Source organism: Toxorhynchites rutilus, chromosome 1 (genome assembly GCF_029784135.1).
Source record: "Toxorhynchites rutilus septentrionalis strain SRP chromosome 1, ASM2978413v1, whole genome shotgun sequence".
Taxonomy (NCBI): Eukaryota; Metazoa; Arthropoda; class Insecta; order Diptera; family Culicidae; genus Toxorhynchites; species Toxorhynchites rutilus.
The window spans coordinates 117,551,272-117,569,214 of NC_073744.1; the positions used below are offsets into that span (position 1 = coordinate 117,551,272).

At 38.8% G+C, this 17,943-nt stretch overlaps 1 protein-coding gene across 2 annotated transcripts in view; it reads right to left on the reverse strand.

Annotated features, from left to right (window-relative positions):
• The window catches only part of LOC129771206 (lachesin-like), a 156,279-nt gene that overhangs the window by 46,069 nt on the left and 92,267 nt on the right, over positions 1 to 17,943 (reverse strand). For both annotated transcript variants that reach the window (XM_055774634.1, XM_055774626.1), the window contains exons 5-7: positions 14,595 to 14,780; positions 14,120 to 14,312; positions 13,909 to 14,037 (exon numbers count right to left, since the gene is read on the reverse strand). In XM_055774634.1, the coding sequence (XP_055630609.1) occupies positions 13,909 to 14,037; positions 14,120 to 14,312; positions 14,595 to 14,780 (508 nt within the window). The remainder of the gene's footprint in view (positions 1 to 13,908; positions 14,038 to 14,119; positions 14,313 to 14,594; positions 14,781 to 17,943) is intronic.

Genomic DNA, 17,943 nt, shown 5'->3' on the forward strand with positions numbered 1-17,943 from the left:
CAGAAATCATGTTTTCGTTTCACTTTATATGGACGTAAAATTAGATGTGTGAGCGGGTAAAGGCTGGTTTAGAGTTTCCGAGAACGTAAACTTGGATAGGTGGTGGAATAGTACGACCATTCCACGATGAACCACATTGAAGAACTCAAAAAAATGTGGTGAACAGAATGTTTTTGTTCGCGTTCACGTTCATATTAAAAGTTCGCCAGTAAACGTGAAGTAAATAAACATCGATCGTCAAAGCAATTCGGATAAAATATACAGTTGTTCACGAATCAACCCGAAACAACGAAGTTTTTCAACCCGTGCAGAGATCCGATTGAATGAAATTGCATCTAAATGGACATTTTCACTGAAAATACGAGGGTCGCTTAAGGGGGAGTACACTATGAACACCATAAAAATATGAGATTTCCGCGATTTTTTTTTCAATTAATTCATTAGGAATACTAGCTGACCCGGTAAACGTTCTGCCACATCATTTATTTCTAGAGAATATTTTGGTTGGTCAAAATAACGAATATATTTCAGGAGAGTTTGTATTTTATCGTTCTGATCTATAAAATTAATCTAATTGACGATCTTCACTGCGAAATATATATATGCGTACCTCTTATTTTCGAATTTCCCAGGTAAACGTTGTTCTGCCATATAAATTATTCCTAAAGAATATGTTGAGTGTTAAATAAAACATATCTAATGTATTAAGTAAGTGTGTTTGAATGTTTTAACGATCTATAAAATTAATCGAATGTGATCGATAAAGAAGAACGAATGAAACGATTTGGACGGATGTTTATATGATGTTTCTTGATTCAATGTATTTTATTAACCCAGGACACAATCGTCAGGACACACTCGTTAGTTGGCAGCGCATGTGGAGTGAAGATGAGTTCGGTCGTTGGTTACACACGATTATCCCTAAGGTCTCGACGAGTGCATGGTTCAAGGGATTGAATGTAGGTCGTGATTTCATTCGCGTGATATCTCGGCTTATGTCCAATCACAACAACCTAAACGCGCATCTCTATCGCATTGGTCTCGCAGCAAACAATCTTTGTGATTGTGGCGATGGCTACCACGACATCGAGCATGTTGTCTGGTCGTGTATCCGGTTCCATGCTGCTCGCTCTCAGCTCTCTAGAGCACTGAGAGCACAAGGCAGACAATCGGATATCCCCGTCCGGGATATCTTAGGTAGCCGGGATCCTGATCTTCTGCTTCATCTATACCTGTTCCTCAGAAACGCCGATGTCAACGTTTAATGATGTTTTCTTCGTTGTGTCCCCGTTTCATATCCCTCCTATCCAATCGATAAACTTTTACTTAGTCGCGGCAATACATACACACACTCTTTACAGATGCACGGGCCGAAGGTTGTGCAGTCCACTGATCGTTCAACAAGAGCCAAAGGTTGTACCGCTCATGACAACTCTACACGAGCTGATGATTGCGCCGGCTAGTGACCATTGTATCCTGGATTCCTCGAGTCGAGAAAGACGCACCACGCTAGATATGGGGTACAGACTAGGGGGGCGTTGCTGATTAATGGTCAGCTGCATCCTAATAGGAAGTATCCCGTGTCGGGCACACGTACAAAGCATCGAAGACTGCAACATACCAATTATGAGAACACTTGTAATACTAACCTCGAGCCAACCGCGAGTAATCGGTTACATATTACTAACATAGTTGTAAGACAAAAATTGTCAAAATATTGGACTCCCGGCCCCGTCAGGCTAACGCCACATGTGCCTTAATAAAAAATATATTTTGGGAAAAAACCCCATTTTGTGCCAAGCGTTCGGAAAATCGAACAGTAACTTTGATAATTTTTCATGTCTTTAGAAAGAAACCAAATGATAATGTATTTGCACCAAAAGATAGTTTAATTTATAAGCTACCACTTACAATCAATTTCATTCAATTTTGTATAACTTTATTGGGCAGTATATCCGATTTAAAGCAAGTATGTCTGGAAAGTGTTTTTAATTTCATTAATGAAAACCAATAAAATACAAAAATATGCGAACATTTCTACTGTATAACTTTGATAAAAGAATATACATTGTGATGTATGGCAAAAACCATATGTTCGAGTGTTCGGAAAATCGAACGTTAGCCATAACAAACTTTTTTTTTCTGATGAATCAACACCAATACATCTGACCTCATTCTTTTTTTTTTATTTCGGAAGACGGAAGGTTTTTTCATTTATTTCAGCATTTTCAATTGTGAATGTTTATTAGTATCAATTAATTCAGCAAATATTTATCATTCTCTAATTATAACAATTCTTCTATGATAATTCTCATAGAATAATTCTGACCTCATTCTAGTTTGTTTATTTTAGAAGACGGAAGGTTTTTTCATTCATTTCAGCATTTTCAATTGTGAATGTTTTTTAGTATCAATTAATTCAGCAAATAATAATTATAACCGAAAAATTGCATTTCTGTCCATCATAACCTTAGGTGATGGCGGTCCGTAGAATTTCATGTGTAGAGGAGTTTTTCTAACATTCATTTCCCGGAAAATGGAAGTTGGGAAAAATAATTTTTGAACATTGGAGTTCAAAATTCTGTCTCGTTGGTAGAAAATACACATACATTTATAGCTGCTAGTTCCTGCTAGATGAATTGGGAAACCAACGATACGCCATGCAACTTCAATGGAGCTGATATACAGTGATCGTTCGTTGATTGGGCCAGAAAATCAACCCAATTATCGAATTTTACTGGCTAACTGGACTGCAAGAAAGTAAAAGCAGTACTTCAACTGGAAGAAGACGTCTATTATTGATACATAACTGCTTTGCTGCCCAGTTAACGCATGCCCTATTAAAGATAAGTCTAGCTGAATATGGTCCAGTTAGCGAATGACTGCTGTACCTTTCTATTTGGAACCGCATTATTTCGTCATTGTCATTCAATAGGCCATGAATCATGCTTGTGGTGACAGTATCTTTTTATATATTTAACATCGTCTTCGATTACTCGCACAGACTGAACTTATAAACTAAGTATAATTCCTAATCCTATTCGCGTATCGCGTATCGAACAGTCATTCACATTTCGAAATTCGATTGGTTTCATGATCCGATCGAAATCGATTTTTGCATTCTTAAATCCGTTCGACTCAAATTCAATAGTTCTATGCAAATGTGGCACCCTCAATCAAATCCCTGGAATTCTTTTGGGAACGTTTTGTGGTAAAATCAAATGCCCGAAAACCTTATAGGGGTGGCAAAGTGATCACGTGGGGTAAAGTGGTAACCTGATTGTTTGGTAGTATAACTATTGACTATTGACACCATATTGATAGTCACCTTATGTTTGAAGAATTCCATGACTTTTGAATCACCATGTACTTAACTGGAGCTGTCGCATGTCAAAATAATAAATAAAAACAAAAATCGCTCTCTCGGTAGCCATTCGGCCGTAGTTTTGTGCGTTCCGAATTTAAGGAATTTCTAGTGAAATTTAGTTTATTTGACCTGATATTTTCGACAAATCAGCAGTTTGGACGACTGTTTACATATTCTAGGAGAGGGGAACAGCGTTTTTTTCCACCCGAATATCTATTAACATTTTTGCTACACAGAAATTGAACACGGAGCTCGATGCTGTCAATGTCGAATTGCGTGGTAATACTGCCACATTTGCACAACTCGATTGGACTTGAGTCGAACGGATTGTGAAATGAAAATTGCAATTCGTTAGGGTAATTTTGATTCGATCGGTTTACAGAATACGGATGAGTAGTTGATGAGTTGACAGATCTGGAATTTCTGACGAAATTAAACTATTGATTTCCTCGGGGCGTATTTTGTGGATACCTAAAAATATGTATATAGGGTAATCCTCGCTTCTTCCACTCCACACTTCCACTGCTCACCAGAGCCCGAAACCTTCGAAGGTGAAAAATGAAGACCGACTCTACTCTTAGTAGCTTCGCTTCGACTAGAACCGCTTCGGCAATCGCCCACAACAAAAAGTGACTTGACAAGAAAATTAATTGACTAGCGTTGACTAGCGAGGATGACTGGTGAACTAGTCCAATCAGTGGTTATTTTAACAGACTTGACTAATGAATACAAATCAGCCTCTTCATTCAACTGACTGCAATCCACACTTCCATTTCTCCCTGACACTAATTTTATACCATCGTACGCAATCTTATTTTTACGTCCATATAAAGAGGAACGAAAACTTGATTTCTGATGCAAAAATGCAGTTACCCGATCAATGGCCGGTTTATTGTCTACCCATCGTGAACTCAAACCAACGAACTTAGACATTTATCAAGTATGCCACGAAGGTCCTCGTGTTAGTATTAGTAAATAGCGTGCCAAATAGCGCACACACACTGCACGCTATTTTATACGTGTGAGTAATTTTCTTGTACGATACAAAAGAATCTAGCTCACCTGTAGCGTATGTCAAACCTCGTTGAACTCAAACATGCGATGCATGCACACGTACATGGGAGAGAGGAAAAGAGGAACGTCTGTCATTTTACTACGTGCATAAAATCGTACTGTTTGAAAAACGAACGACGGTTGCTTTTTTGGATATTGTTCATATAAAAATACTGAAATCACGTTTTTCACCCTAATCGGTATCTTTATATATAAAAGAGACTTTTTCCCATGTACGTATAACTCATCATCACGGGAGAATGGCTGATCAGATCTACGTCGTACATATATTTAGTGAGTTTGTCTTCACCAAAATTAGAATGATAGAGTACTTTGGAAAATATTTGAGATGATTTGAAAAATTCGAAAAAAATTAATTTGCATATCTTTATACATAAGAAGGACATTTAAAATAAAAAGGGAGAATTCGAAAATAAGAGGTAAGCATATGTATGTTTCGCTGGGAAAATCATCATTTAGATCAATTTGACAGATCTGAACGATAACATATAAACTCTCTTGAAGTATATTCGTTATTTTTACCAACCAAAATATTCCCTAGAAATACATTACATGGCAGAACAACGTTTGCTGGGTCAGCTAGTTTAATATATGGTAATCGGTATCCAAAGAGTATCGTATATAGTTTTCATCCTATTCTCATATCCACCAAGTTTTTTGTGCATAGTTTCATCAAAATCGGTCGAGCTGTTCTGGAGGAGTTCGGTAACAAACACCGTAACAAAAGATTTTTATATATTAGGCTGTCAAAAAAGTTCTGCGGTATTTCCGCAAGGTGTCGTTGTAAGCGCGTAGTTCTAGTTGTATTCATTGTATCGAGTCATACTATAGCTTGTTGTATTCTACAAGTCAAGCCCGTTCATTTGATACCCATATTGAAGGGGGTTTGACAAAATTAGTTGTCTGCCATTTTGTAACGCCCACCATCTTGGATTTCCATTTTACATAAATAACTGTGTTCTACTAGTCGAGTCCTTTCATTAGATACCCATATTGAGGGGGTTTTGAAAAAAAAACATATTTCGCCAGTTTGGATTTGCATTTTTCATAGATAACTGTATTCGATAGTCAAGCCCCTTCATTTGATACCCATATTGATGGGGTTTTGACGAAATTAGTTGTCCGCAATTTTCTAACGTCCGCCATCTTGAATTTCCATTTTACATAAATAACTGTGTTCTACTAGTCAAGTCCTTTCATTAGATACCCATTTTTATGGGGTTTCGAGAAAATATGTAATCCGCCAAAATTTACAAACATACAAACAGTTAAATGAAATCGCTTAAAAAGCAGCATGGGAAACATATATTTCTTCCAAACTGCCGCAAGCTACGGTTCGTCACAACGAGCGTACGATTCACGGTTCTTTATCAAGAAGCCGGCTCTTAAAAGAAACACGGTTCTTTTATAAACCGCAGTTCTTTTTTGAACCGTGGTTCTCAAATGAACGGCTCTTAACGGCTCATAAAAGAACCGTGGGTCTTTTTTGAACCATGGTTTATTCAAGAGCCGTAAATATAAGAGCCGTTCATTTGAGAGCCGCAGCTCATTTTTAAAGAACCGTGGATCGCACGCTCTTTCTGACGTACTGGCTCAAATGAGCGACTCGTGAGCGCTCGCCCATCTCTAGGACAATAGTTTCATTTATGCTCACTCCGAGGATGAAGCCGCAGTTCTGCCGATGAAGGAAAAAGAAGAAAGCGAAAAACGCTGCTTGTATTGTAGGAGAGAAGGTCATCGGTTGAAAACCTGTACGAAATTTCAACATCTGTCAGTAGACGATCGAGGGACAAGTGTGAAATCGCTGAAAGTGTGCCGAAGATGTCTCAACCCACATGGTCGACGAACGTGTAGAATTTCCAACAGATGTGGCATCAATGGATGCCAATATTTCCACCACCAGTTACTGCATGGAAGATCTGATGTGATGATGGTGAATCCCTCAATCACATCCGTTGAAGGTCACATTCATCATCATTGTGGACAATCGATACTCTTCCGAATCATTCCCGTAACACTGCATGGGAAAACAAAATCCATCACCGTTTTCGCATTTTTGGATGAAGGTTCCTCTTCAACGCTCATCGAACGTAGTTTGGTCGAAGAACTCGGAGTCACAGGACCAACCGTTCCACTGTGTCTCAAGTGGACCGGTAATATGACAAGAACCGAAGAAAAATCACAGGTCGCTTCGCTCAAGGTATCCGAAATGAATCGGAAGAAACAGTTTCCGTTGGTGAGCTTGCGCACGGTAGAGCTTTGAAACTACCATCACAAACCCTACGTTTTGCAGACCTTCAACGGAATCATCCCCATCTCAAAGGTTTACCAGTGAAAAGCTACGAAAATGTCACTCCGAAGCTTCTGGTAGGCCTCCGAAACCTACAGCTAGCCGTGCCTCAAAAAATCAAGGAAGGGCACAGCGGAATCGTAGCTGCTAAGACTCGCTTAGGGTGGTGCATATACGGAGCCTTGGATCATACTCGTAAATCCGACGAGTACAACTACCACGTGTACCAGAGCGAAGCAGAAGAAACATTGAACGATAATATGAAGACTAACCTCAATGCTGATGAATGCGTGATGGAACATCCGGAAGTGCTAGAAATCGTAGATGGAGAATTGTCAAAACAGAAAAATACCGAAGAGAAGTATCGAGCGAGTCACAAATACCAAGAGTTTTGGACGTCGCAATGTCCGATAAGCCTCGAACGCTTCTCAAAATGGACCCGTTTTCTGAGAACGACCGCACATGCGATCCGTTTTGCATACAGTTTGATGCGCAAGAAATCTGAAGGCAGCAGTGGTGCACACTTAGCGCGAAAAGAGGTCCAGAAACTCACCCTTTCGAAGGCAGATCGCGATGAAAAGACAACAACAATAAAAAACCGAACGATACCAGCGGACGATCGCTTAAAATTCGAGAAGCCAAACTCACTGTGTAGAGTAACACCAACGATCGATGAGCAAAGTACTCAGCAAATCGATGGTCAGACAGAAAAAATAAAAGTGCAAACGTTAGTGGTTGAAGGCGAAGCGACTGTCGATTCTCGATCAACTGATCTGTCGTTGGATTCCCTGAAGCATGAGGCACTGACTCCGTATTACTGCATCATGGGAAGTTCAACTTTGATCAAACATGTAATAGTGAAGATGAAAACTGAAATAATTTGGTTAACTTGGGCTTTCGTCCAAGATCAGAGGCAGTGGGTTTCGAAGTATCTGCAGTTTCCAAAGAGGCGTACCAAGTTGCTCTATGACGAAACCAGAAGGAATGGATACTTACGTGAACGCGTCTTGGAGGTGACAACAGGAAAAGATGAAGGGTTTAGGCAAGCACTAATTCAAACATACGGTGGATTGTTTCGACTGCCGGTTTTCGAACTGGCTGTGCTGGACGTAGCTAGTTGTAGTGAGCCTGAGGGTTCCATTCAGCCTCACGAGGAGGGGAATGTTCCAAATATTTTTAGTTCAGTAGTAGTATAGCGTATAGCTTCAAGCTGGAAATCAAATTCGTTTACAATTTGGTTACATATAAATAGTGGTATAATTATTTACAATAACAGTGCTTATCAACCAATCTCAATCTCTAAATTCCGGCTTCGAATGAGTTTCTTTGAATCACAAACGTGTACGTCGTTCAACGTCCGATTTTCAAATATGTTATTTTTCACTATAACAGTCGCTACGGTTACATTTTCAAGTGCAGGTTTGCTGCGATTGTGGCAACAATACTCATAACAAGTGCTCAATATCCACACACACAGTTATAGCTCAAAATGTTTCTATTATTCGGCTGTGTATATAGTAATAATAAATCTACGGAATTGACAGTGAAACTAATGGAAAGGCTAACATTAAAAATGATTGTGGATTTATATTTATTTAGTTTTGTTTAGTTTAGTTTAGTTAAGTTTATTTATAAATCATGACTTGAGACTAATGTCTTTTTCTTACCATATCGGTAGCATGTACGTATAACACCATATGCATTAGCATTATACTTATACAACAAAAATTACTTAAAATTAAATACTCTGTTGGAAAAATGAAGTGTAGCCTTTCTTGAACATTGCGTTCGAACAATCACGTTTTAATCAAGTGGGAGTGAATTATAATACACCACACCCTTCACGAAAAACGATGCTCCATGAAGAACAGTATTATGAAACGGAACAACGAAACCCATAGTGCGTCTCCCTCGAAGTGGCGCAAGCTTGGAAAAAAGATAATTTGGTGCTCTTCGATTCAGAATATTTTTCAAGAACGAACATGATCTTAAAGAATGAAAGTTGCGAAAAGGACAACCCAGAAGAGTTCCGTGAAGATGACGTACTGATGTCCAACGATTTATGTTATAAACATACCTTACACAGTCATTCAAAACAACTTCAAGTTTAGAAAATTGTCCCATGGTCATATTCATATAGATAACATCCGCAAATATGAAGTGCGGTAACAGCAGTGATTTAAACAAGTTTTTAGCTTCGTTTGCATAGCCATGTCCTTAGTCACTGCCCTTAAAGTTCTCAATCCGCCGTAGATTTTTCCGCATTGACGTGAAACAGATTTATCCCATTTTAGATTGTCTTGAAACACTATCCCAAGATAAACTGCTTCACTAGTGAGCTCGATGTTATTACCGTCAATTACTACATCTGGTAGTACTATGCTCTCGTCTCTGTACGCTCCAAACAGCAAAGCCTTGTTTTTATTTTGGTTTATAAATAGCTTATTTCTCATAGACCATCGATAAAGTTTAGTCAGACCCTCATTTATCAGATGTATCAACTCACCAGGCGATTTATCAGGACATATACAGATAAGCTGAACATCATCAGCAAACATTTGGGCTTCACAATACCTCAATATGCTCGGGAGATCGTCAATGTACATCACGAAAAGAACTGGTCCAAGCACGGAGCCTTGCGGAACACCGGATGTTACAGCAGCCGATTGGGAAACCTTTCCATTACAATCAACCACTTGTGTTCTTTCACTCAGATAGGATTGAATCAATGATATAGCTGTGTTGCTAAAGAAATAGCGGTTGAACAACTTGCTGCACAAACGAGTGTGTGAGATCGTATCGAACACTTTTGAGAAGTCCAACAACAACAACATCACTTTATTCTTGTTATCAACGGCTACTGTGATGTCATCATAAACCCCAAGTAAGGCTGTTTTGACGCTCTGGTCTTCTCTGAAACAAGCCTGCTGATCAGAAAGAAGGTTAAATCTTTTGATATGTGTTACAATCTGTCTCTTGATTAGCTTTTCCAAAGCTTTAGATAATCCACACGGAGGACGCAAATTATCAATTGCGTTGATGTGCTTTTTCTTGCGAAGTGGCAATACTTTCGCTTTTTTTCCAGAGAGATGGAAACACTGCATCAGCAAGAATGTTATTGAAGAACCAGGTAATATGATCAGCGATCAACGGAAGAATTATCTTCAAAAATTTCATGGATATTCCGTCTACACCAGCTGCATTTGATTTGATCTCGTAGATCGCATTTACAACCTCATGAGTAAGAATGGGTTGGAATTCTAACCTAGTGGCGTTTCCTCCCCAGAGTTGAACAACCATGTCTGAAGGAAGTGAGTCACGAGCAGTAAAATGATTCGAAAATGATGCGTTAACGGAGTCCGGATCGAGAAGACATTTTTCGTTTTCCTTAGATTTTCCAACGCCGAGTGTTTTGACTTATTTCCAAAAATTTTGCTTCGGAGCCTAACAGATCGTTTACGCATTGCATTTCTGCACGTCGAATTAGGAGATTGACTTTTTTCCTTAACCGATTGTAAACAGTCTTCAATCGAGGCTTATGTTCTGGTGATGCGATTTTCCAATTCTTGTAAGCAAGATCTCTAGCATACATAGCACGCATAATGTCTTTGAACTGTTGAACCATCCTTTATATTGTCTACGATGCCTAACAACACGGACAGGTATACACGTGTCATGAATATTCATAATATTCATAATAGTATTAATAAAAAAGATTGATTGCTGGTCGACATCGCGCAGAAGAGTAAAACTGATCCCAATTTACACTATCCATTGCAGTTCGTATTACCATAGAATCAAAATTGACATAGTCTCGATATGTCATTGGTAAAGGACTATATCATGTCTCAATATTCAAGGAGCAGAAAATCAGATCATGTTTCGACAGAACTGGCATAGATACTTGATCAAAAACAATAACGTCATCAGGCTTGTTTGTTATTAACAAATCCAAAAGGGAACATCCATTATCGTAGAAATGAATTGGTTCACTTCCAATCACGTCTAATCCAAAAGTGTCTAGACTTGAGCTTTTCACATTTGTCATTTCGCTGCAGCAGATCAGTGTTGAAGTCACCCAGCATAACAATTTGCTCATAAGTCGAAATTAAGCTTGCCAATTCCGATTCGAGGAAAAGTGAGCAATCACTATCTGGTGGGTTATAAACAACGAGCAGAAGAACAGTAACATCACCAATGCTTATTTCGGCAGCCAAACACTCAGTTCTAAGGGTGGAGCTAACATCAATCATAGTACTGTGCACTATTTTACTTCAAACATGTTCCTTAATATAGATTGCTATACCTCCGCCTCTCTTGTACAACCGATCATTTCGTACGAGGGTCACTATTTATATTTCGGGAGTTGGCAACACTGATGTCATGTGAGTCCATCTGACGGTTCCATCGTAAAGTTTGACATTTTTGACGATATACGTACTCAGAACATTTTGTCATACGGACGCTATTTGTTTATTTTATATTTAGTTGAAAGTTTGGTCTCGGCAAAAAAATGGAACTGAATCGTGAACATTTTCGTGCGATGATTTTTTACGACTTTCGACGTGGATTATCACAACAAGAGTGCGTCAATCAACTTAATTTGATTTTTGGCGATGAAGCTCCATCAAAAACCACTGTGTATCGCTGGTATAGTGAATTCAATCGTGGTCGTAGTTCGCTGTCCGACGAGTTTCGTGAAGGTCGTCCAAAATCGACTGTAGTGCCAGAAAACATCGATGCTGTGCACGAAATGATTAAGCAAGATCGTCATGTAACCTATTGTGAGATTGAGGCATCCCTAAGCATTAGTTCCACCAGCATATATGCGATTTTACATGAACACTTAGTTGTGCGAAAATTATGTTCACGTTGGATCCCACATAATTTGACAATCGCTCAAAAAAAAAAGGCTCGTGTCGATTGGAATAAATGCTTTGAAAATTGGTTTAAGCGCATGCAAAAGTGTATCGATCATCGTGGCGAGTACTTTGAAAAACAATAAAAATATATTCGCAGCTTAACTATTTGTTTTTGTTCCTATTCCCGAAATATAAATAGTGACCCTCGGTAATAACTTATATCCGGGTATCTTGATTGCGCTGTCGGGAATCACTTCATTCAATCAGGTTTCTGTGTAACATGCTACTGTTATCTTGGACATTTCCATCATATGTTTCACTTCTTCAAATTTGGTAAACTGATGAGCGCACAAACGTTGCACATTCCAGTGGCAAACATTAAATTTGTCGTCTTTCAGAACAGCATTTAAAACAACCTTCGGTATTACGTGTGAAGAGTGGTTCTCGTAAATCCAGACATATTTATACAACTGGGAAACAATGATCAAAGGCTGCATACAGTGGTTACAACATACAAAAACACAATTCAAAACAAACTTCATCTCTGACAATACATAATTTGCAATTACCACTACGAAAAAATGTGAAACAGAATAGACGAGAGAACTCTACAACTTGGACAACTGTTCGATTGACACCATGGGGATGGACGGACCATTGGTAGTTCTTTTCACATGTATAAATCCCATTTTTTGAAGAAACTGCAGTCAGTTTTTTCTCTTGGCGCATCTTTAAGGCAGCCCTTGTTATCGCTCTCGCATTCGCAGTCAGGTTTTCATTGATGTAGATTCGATGTGTAGAATCGATCCCGATGTGCTGGAGATTGAGATCTCGTTTGATGGGATACTTGGTGTAGAACTCATCTCTCAAACAAACCGTACTGAATTGAAGTAGTGTGAGACAACGGCTACCATCAGATAATCTACTCGAACGCAGACGCTTGCACTGGATGTGGGAGACTTTACGCTCTTCAAAACCAATGGTTCTCGATAGTGTTGACGTTGACGTAGTGTTGCATATCCTCATTTGCGAAGTATGGGATTCCAACAGCAAATCAATCCGACAGATGCTCTCAGCTGTGTCAAACGAGTCTTTGCGTCCTCCAATTTGGTCCGGAACGACTTTGATTCGTTAACGCAGCTGGCTCCCAGCTGCTCAATATCACCCTTGGCATCATCGATTTGATTCTGGAGATTTTTTTAAAGTTCATCGAGCTTAGTGTTGATCTCGATCCTCATGCAGTCGATGTTTTGGTTTGTTTATTCAAAACATTTCGTCAGCGTCGACATAACAGTTTCCAAAGTAAGGGTAGGCTTCAATTCATTGTCTTTCTTTTGAGTGGTTCCCTGGTTCGGCGGTAAATTGCTACGCAATCGCCTGTCAATTTGCTCTTCGCTCGTGTACATAGCTCGCTGAGTAAGACACAGCAGATCACAACAGTCAACAGATGTGTCGATGTGTGGATAGAGATTTCAATAGATTTCAATAAAGATTTCAACCAGTATATTGACAGAAAAGTTGTTTTTTGGAAAAATGCATTTTGTGTAGTTATCATAATTCCAATGACATTTTGAGCAATTGCGAAACAAAAATGCTGCATATTCCAAATCAATTTCTAAAAACCAGAACAAATTGTTAACATACCCGCGCGAGAATATTGTGACTTTAATTTGAAAAACTACATGACAAACGACAAAACTCCACCGTTGACAGGGGTCAAGTTTTATCTACTACAATCTGTTCCGCTTTAAATTAATTTCAACCTATTCAACCGGTACACGCTTCGCTATACCAGCACTGCGTGTGAAAGTACTGCCCATCATTTGTATGGAAATTCTCACCTAAATTTCATCAGTGTGGCACACACATAATGTGTGAATTCACTTTCGTGACAAAGGCTGTAGAAGTCTCTGATGGGTGACGAACGCTTGATTTTGTAGCACTTTTCTGCCTTCCGGCCAAAAACGCTAGTGGCGGTAGGATTTTATGGGAATCTCACCTACCATGCCTTAAAACTGTAGAGGTTCTTAACGGTTTGTATGCAATGTTGCCAAACAGGGAACGTATATTAAGTTCACAGATTACAGCACTTCCTGTGCACGGTCTTGCAAACCTTCCGTCGCAATGTTATCAACGTGTGGAGTCGGAAATGATGCAAGGACAGGCTTGGAATACCAAAAGGATCACTGTCATATAATGTAAATGAACCGTTCTGCGTTGAAATGGATCTCAGTAGCTCGTTCGCACTTCGGGGAGGATGGGGGGGGGGAAGATAGGGAGCGTTCAAATGGTAAGAAAAGAACCATTCAGCTTACAATGTACTTGCAGTTTCATCCGTTTGCTCACTGACGGTGGAACGCCGTTTGACGCGATGCACATGTACGCACCCATCTCGGAACGTGTCACCTTGGTAAGCGATAGCATCTCGCCTTCCACGACCATTGCTACGTACATACGTGGGAGTCATTCAAAAGTAGAAGAAGCTAGATTAAATTGAAACATGAAACAGAGTGCTGCTTTTGTTACCTTTCATCTTCCCATGGGTGCCGTTACGTGCGATTATCTCTCGGCCGTCCTCTCGTCGCCAGGTGATTTTCGGTTTCGGATAACCTCGCGCCTTGCACACCAACTTGGCCGAGCCGCCCTCTGGGACCATCATGTCCCCGGACGTCTCCTCGTAGATGATGTCCGGCGGAATCACAACCTCGAGGAAGGCAGTCTGCGAGTGAAGATTGAAACGTTTTTAATTAAACCACTCGTGCATTTTCATGGCGATATGCAAGGGGATGCTGTAGAAGTAATAGATTGCGCGTGGAATACATTTCATATTGTAAGCAGAGGTCGTGTATGCTCGATGCGCACTAATTGGATGTTATTATTCGAACCTAATGTTATTATGTGTGATAATGAGCTTTGCTATTTTATTTTTCAATATTGGAAAATAAAATTAAGCGGCATTTCGCTAATAATATGTTGATGCGGCGAACGGTACGATGCATACCTGCATTTTCATTGGATCCGTGTTGACTTGGCACATGTACACACCTCGGTCCTCCATCTTAACGTTCCGGATCACTAGCGTCCAGGTGTTGTAGTCATTGTGCGTCACCGAGAGCCGCCCATTGTTGGTGATCACGTGCTCGTGGATCGCCAGAATCGCCTTCGCATCCGCTTTAATCCATGCTACCTGCACTCGATTAGCACACCATCACGGGGGCATTATCGAGTGAGTGGTCATTATATATCCGCCGGAATGAGGGAGAGCGAAAATCAGATAAATTTTGTAAAAATTGTCTCGCAAAGTGATAAATTTTCGCGCCCGCTATTTGTTAGATAAATAGAACAGGAAAGTGTGTTCATGCCGAAGAGCGTTTGCGAGTGCGGTTTGCCTGTGGGAGCTGATTCAATATTGATATTAAATGGGAAATTAGAGGAGGCTACGAGGGAGATTAGGACGGATGACGGTCGGGAGAACTCGGGAGATAAGCTGGTGCGGTGCCTAAGTGCAGTGAATTATACATTTTATTAGTGAATTTATTTATGTTTTCTGTTTCTACATACAAAATTACGGCTAACGGCGCAACAAACAGAACAAGTAATGTGGGTTTTTGCTTTGAATGGGGTGTTGTAGGAGCAATGAGCGGTGGGATGAAGGAAATGTGCGTATGGAATCTTTGAAGCTACGAGCACGGAAATCGTGTTCCTGGGTGTCAAGGGTTAGGGGATGTGATTTATGGGTGGTACAAATTCTACGGAGTCAGGATTGTTTGTTCGATAAAATGAAGTTTAGTGTGAAAAGAAGGGATATGCAAATACCGTTTATTTTATACAGTACTCAGTATATTTGTTCCAAATAGAATCCAAATGATAAAGTTGGACGATAACAAGAATCTTTCGATGAATTTTTTTCAATGAATTTTTCAGTGCCGGTTATGGAAGATTAAATAACGGATTGGAAAATATGTTCTTTTTATGGGTTTTCATGGTGAATTAATTATTATTATTTTTTTTATTTACGAATTGTGTAACTGGAGATTTTTATGAAGTTACACCGAAAAAATGTAATGTAGAACAGCAGCTTGTTAACAATATAATAACAATCGCTAATTTCGAACAATTAAAAAAATATAAAATTCAATTGAAATCCCCCATGCATCTTCTCTCAAATACTATGAACGAATCTACGTTAAACGAATTGCTGGACAGATAATTCCATTTAGCTACATCTGGGAAGAGGAGTGAGTTCCGGTACTTAGACGTGTGATTATTTGTAGCGTATTGCAAACATGCAGTTTTTTTTGTGTTTCAAAGATTGTGTAAAAATAGACATCAAAACAGTTTGCTAATGTGAGCATATTTTAGAGCAGGGGTTCTCAAACTGTTTTGGGCAAGAGACCCCGGATTCCAGAATTAAGTCATACCTTAGACCCCCATAGCCCATTTTTTTTTAAAACCATCTCATCAGTTTTTTTTTCTGTTTATAAATGAAAAACATCATAAATAAAAATATATAAGAGAAAACCATCAGTAAAGTAATATTTTTACTATTCTCTGCACTTTACATATCCGAAAAGAACAGCTCTTGAAAAGAGCCGTCGAGCCGCTCAAATGAGCCGGATTTTTTCATTGAGCGCACGGCTCTGAGCCGCTCACTGAAAAGAAACGGTTTTTCCCATCCCTATGCAATATTGGTGGTCAGCGAACGCAGCGTGTAGAAGTATTCGAGTAAAGATTTCGTCATTTTTCTCATATATCTGAGCAAATAATCGAGTGTTCAAAAAATTGGTTCGAAAGTTTTTGATAGCATTCATAACATATAATAAAGACTGATGCGATCTAGGGCTCAGAATTTTTGCTACTAAATGCTGTCTGTAAATCACGTAGTGAATGGCCGGTATCTCAAAGTTCTTCTATGGAATAGCTTTTTCGGTAAAAAAAACCGATCGATTCTCCTCTGATATCAGTCTTCATATATGTAGCAAAAATCATTTCTTGTTACATATTTTCATCTTTAATACAACATAACGAACATAAAATATTTTGTTACGCCATGCACATAGATGACCAAGTATTTTGGAATTTTTATTTTCGATCACTTTATTCTAGTCACTTCATTTACGAGTAGCTTTGTAACCTTGTTATCTCTTGAATTGAATTAGAAGTTGAGTACATTATCATTCAAGCTCCAACGTATTTCAGAACGCATTTGAACTTGCAACCGAAGGACAAGCTTGTTATACAGTAAAATATCAGGAGCATGTTTGGACATGAATTTGATGATGAATTCCTTCGTGAATATGTTTAAAATACAAAGAAATGTTAAATATCCTTGAGGGACTCGAACGCTCAAACATATTATCTTGCACGAACCTGTTCACGTTTTTTTACTTGCCGAATTTTTCATCTTGTACTTTTTGTATTTTTTTATTTAATTTTATGCACACTTTTATGCACATCTTGTTGAGTTTTTAAAATTTACAGCAATAATATTTTCTACTAACATATTAGTCATTCTCAGGGTTTCCACAAATACAGAATATACTATATTTTACAGATTTCTCGCCAAATTTCAGATACAGAATCTGTATATACAGAATCACAGATTTTCTGCAAAGATACAGAATTTAAAGATATTTTTTCAAATTCAAATTTAAATGTTAAATTAATTACAGTTCATTTTCTCTGTCTACCTTCTTACTAACAAATTTTTGCTTTTATCGTTGAGTCATGAATATATGTACATTGATTTATAAAAATGTTGAACCATATGAAATGTCACCTCATTTCTCCATTCCTTCCAAAGATGTTTTTGGGGCACTTTTTGATAATTCCACATTCATCAGTGTGTGTTGAGTGAATATTTTCGCTTCACAATGCCAACAAAACAAAGTTCTGAAATCGGTTGGCTTTCACAATGATGGACTCTATTTTGAAAACATAGAATATGCAGGATCGAATGTGGCAACCCTGGTCATTCTTATAACAGGGTGATTCACGTAACACAACATATGGAGCATCTTAAATATTTCAAATAAGAACTTGTGTTATTTTATAGGGATATTCAAACCCCGTCGAACCCCAAAATCAATTCTCGTCTCTGTCGACCCCTGGGAAACTCAAATCGACCCCAGGGGGTCGATATCGACCACTTTGAGAAACCCTGTTTTAGAGGATGAATTTGATATATAGACAATAGATATACTACACTATGTTTTTCAACTATAGATCCTCTCATGTTTTTTAATTTCCCGAGAAATATAAGACCTCGATTGGAATGATGTATGTAGTGTAGGACGGGTGCTCCGAAGCTATAGCACTTGAAAACCTACCTTGAAAAAAAACTTTGATTT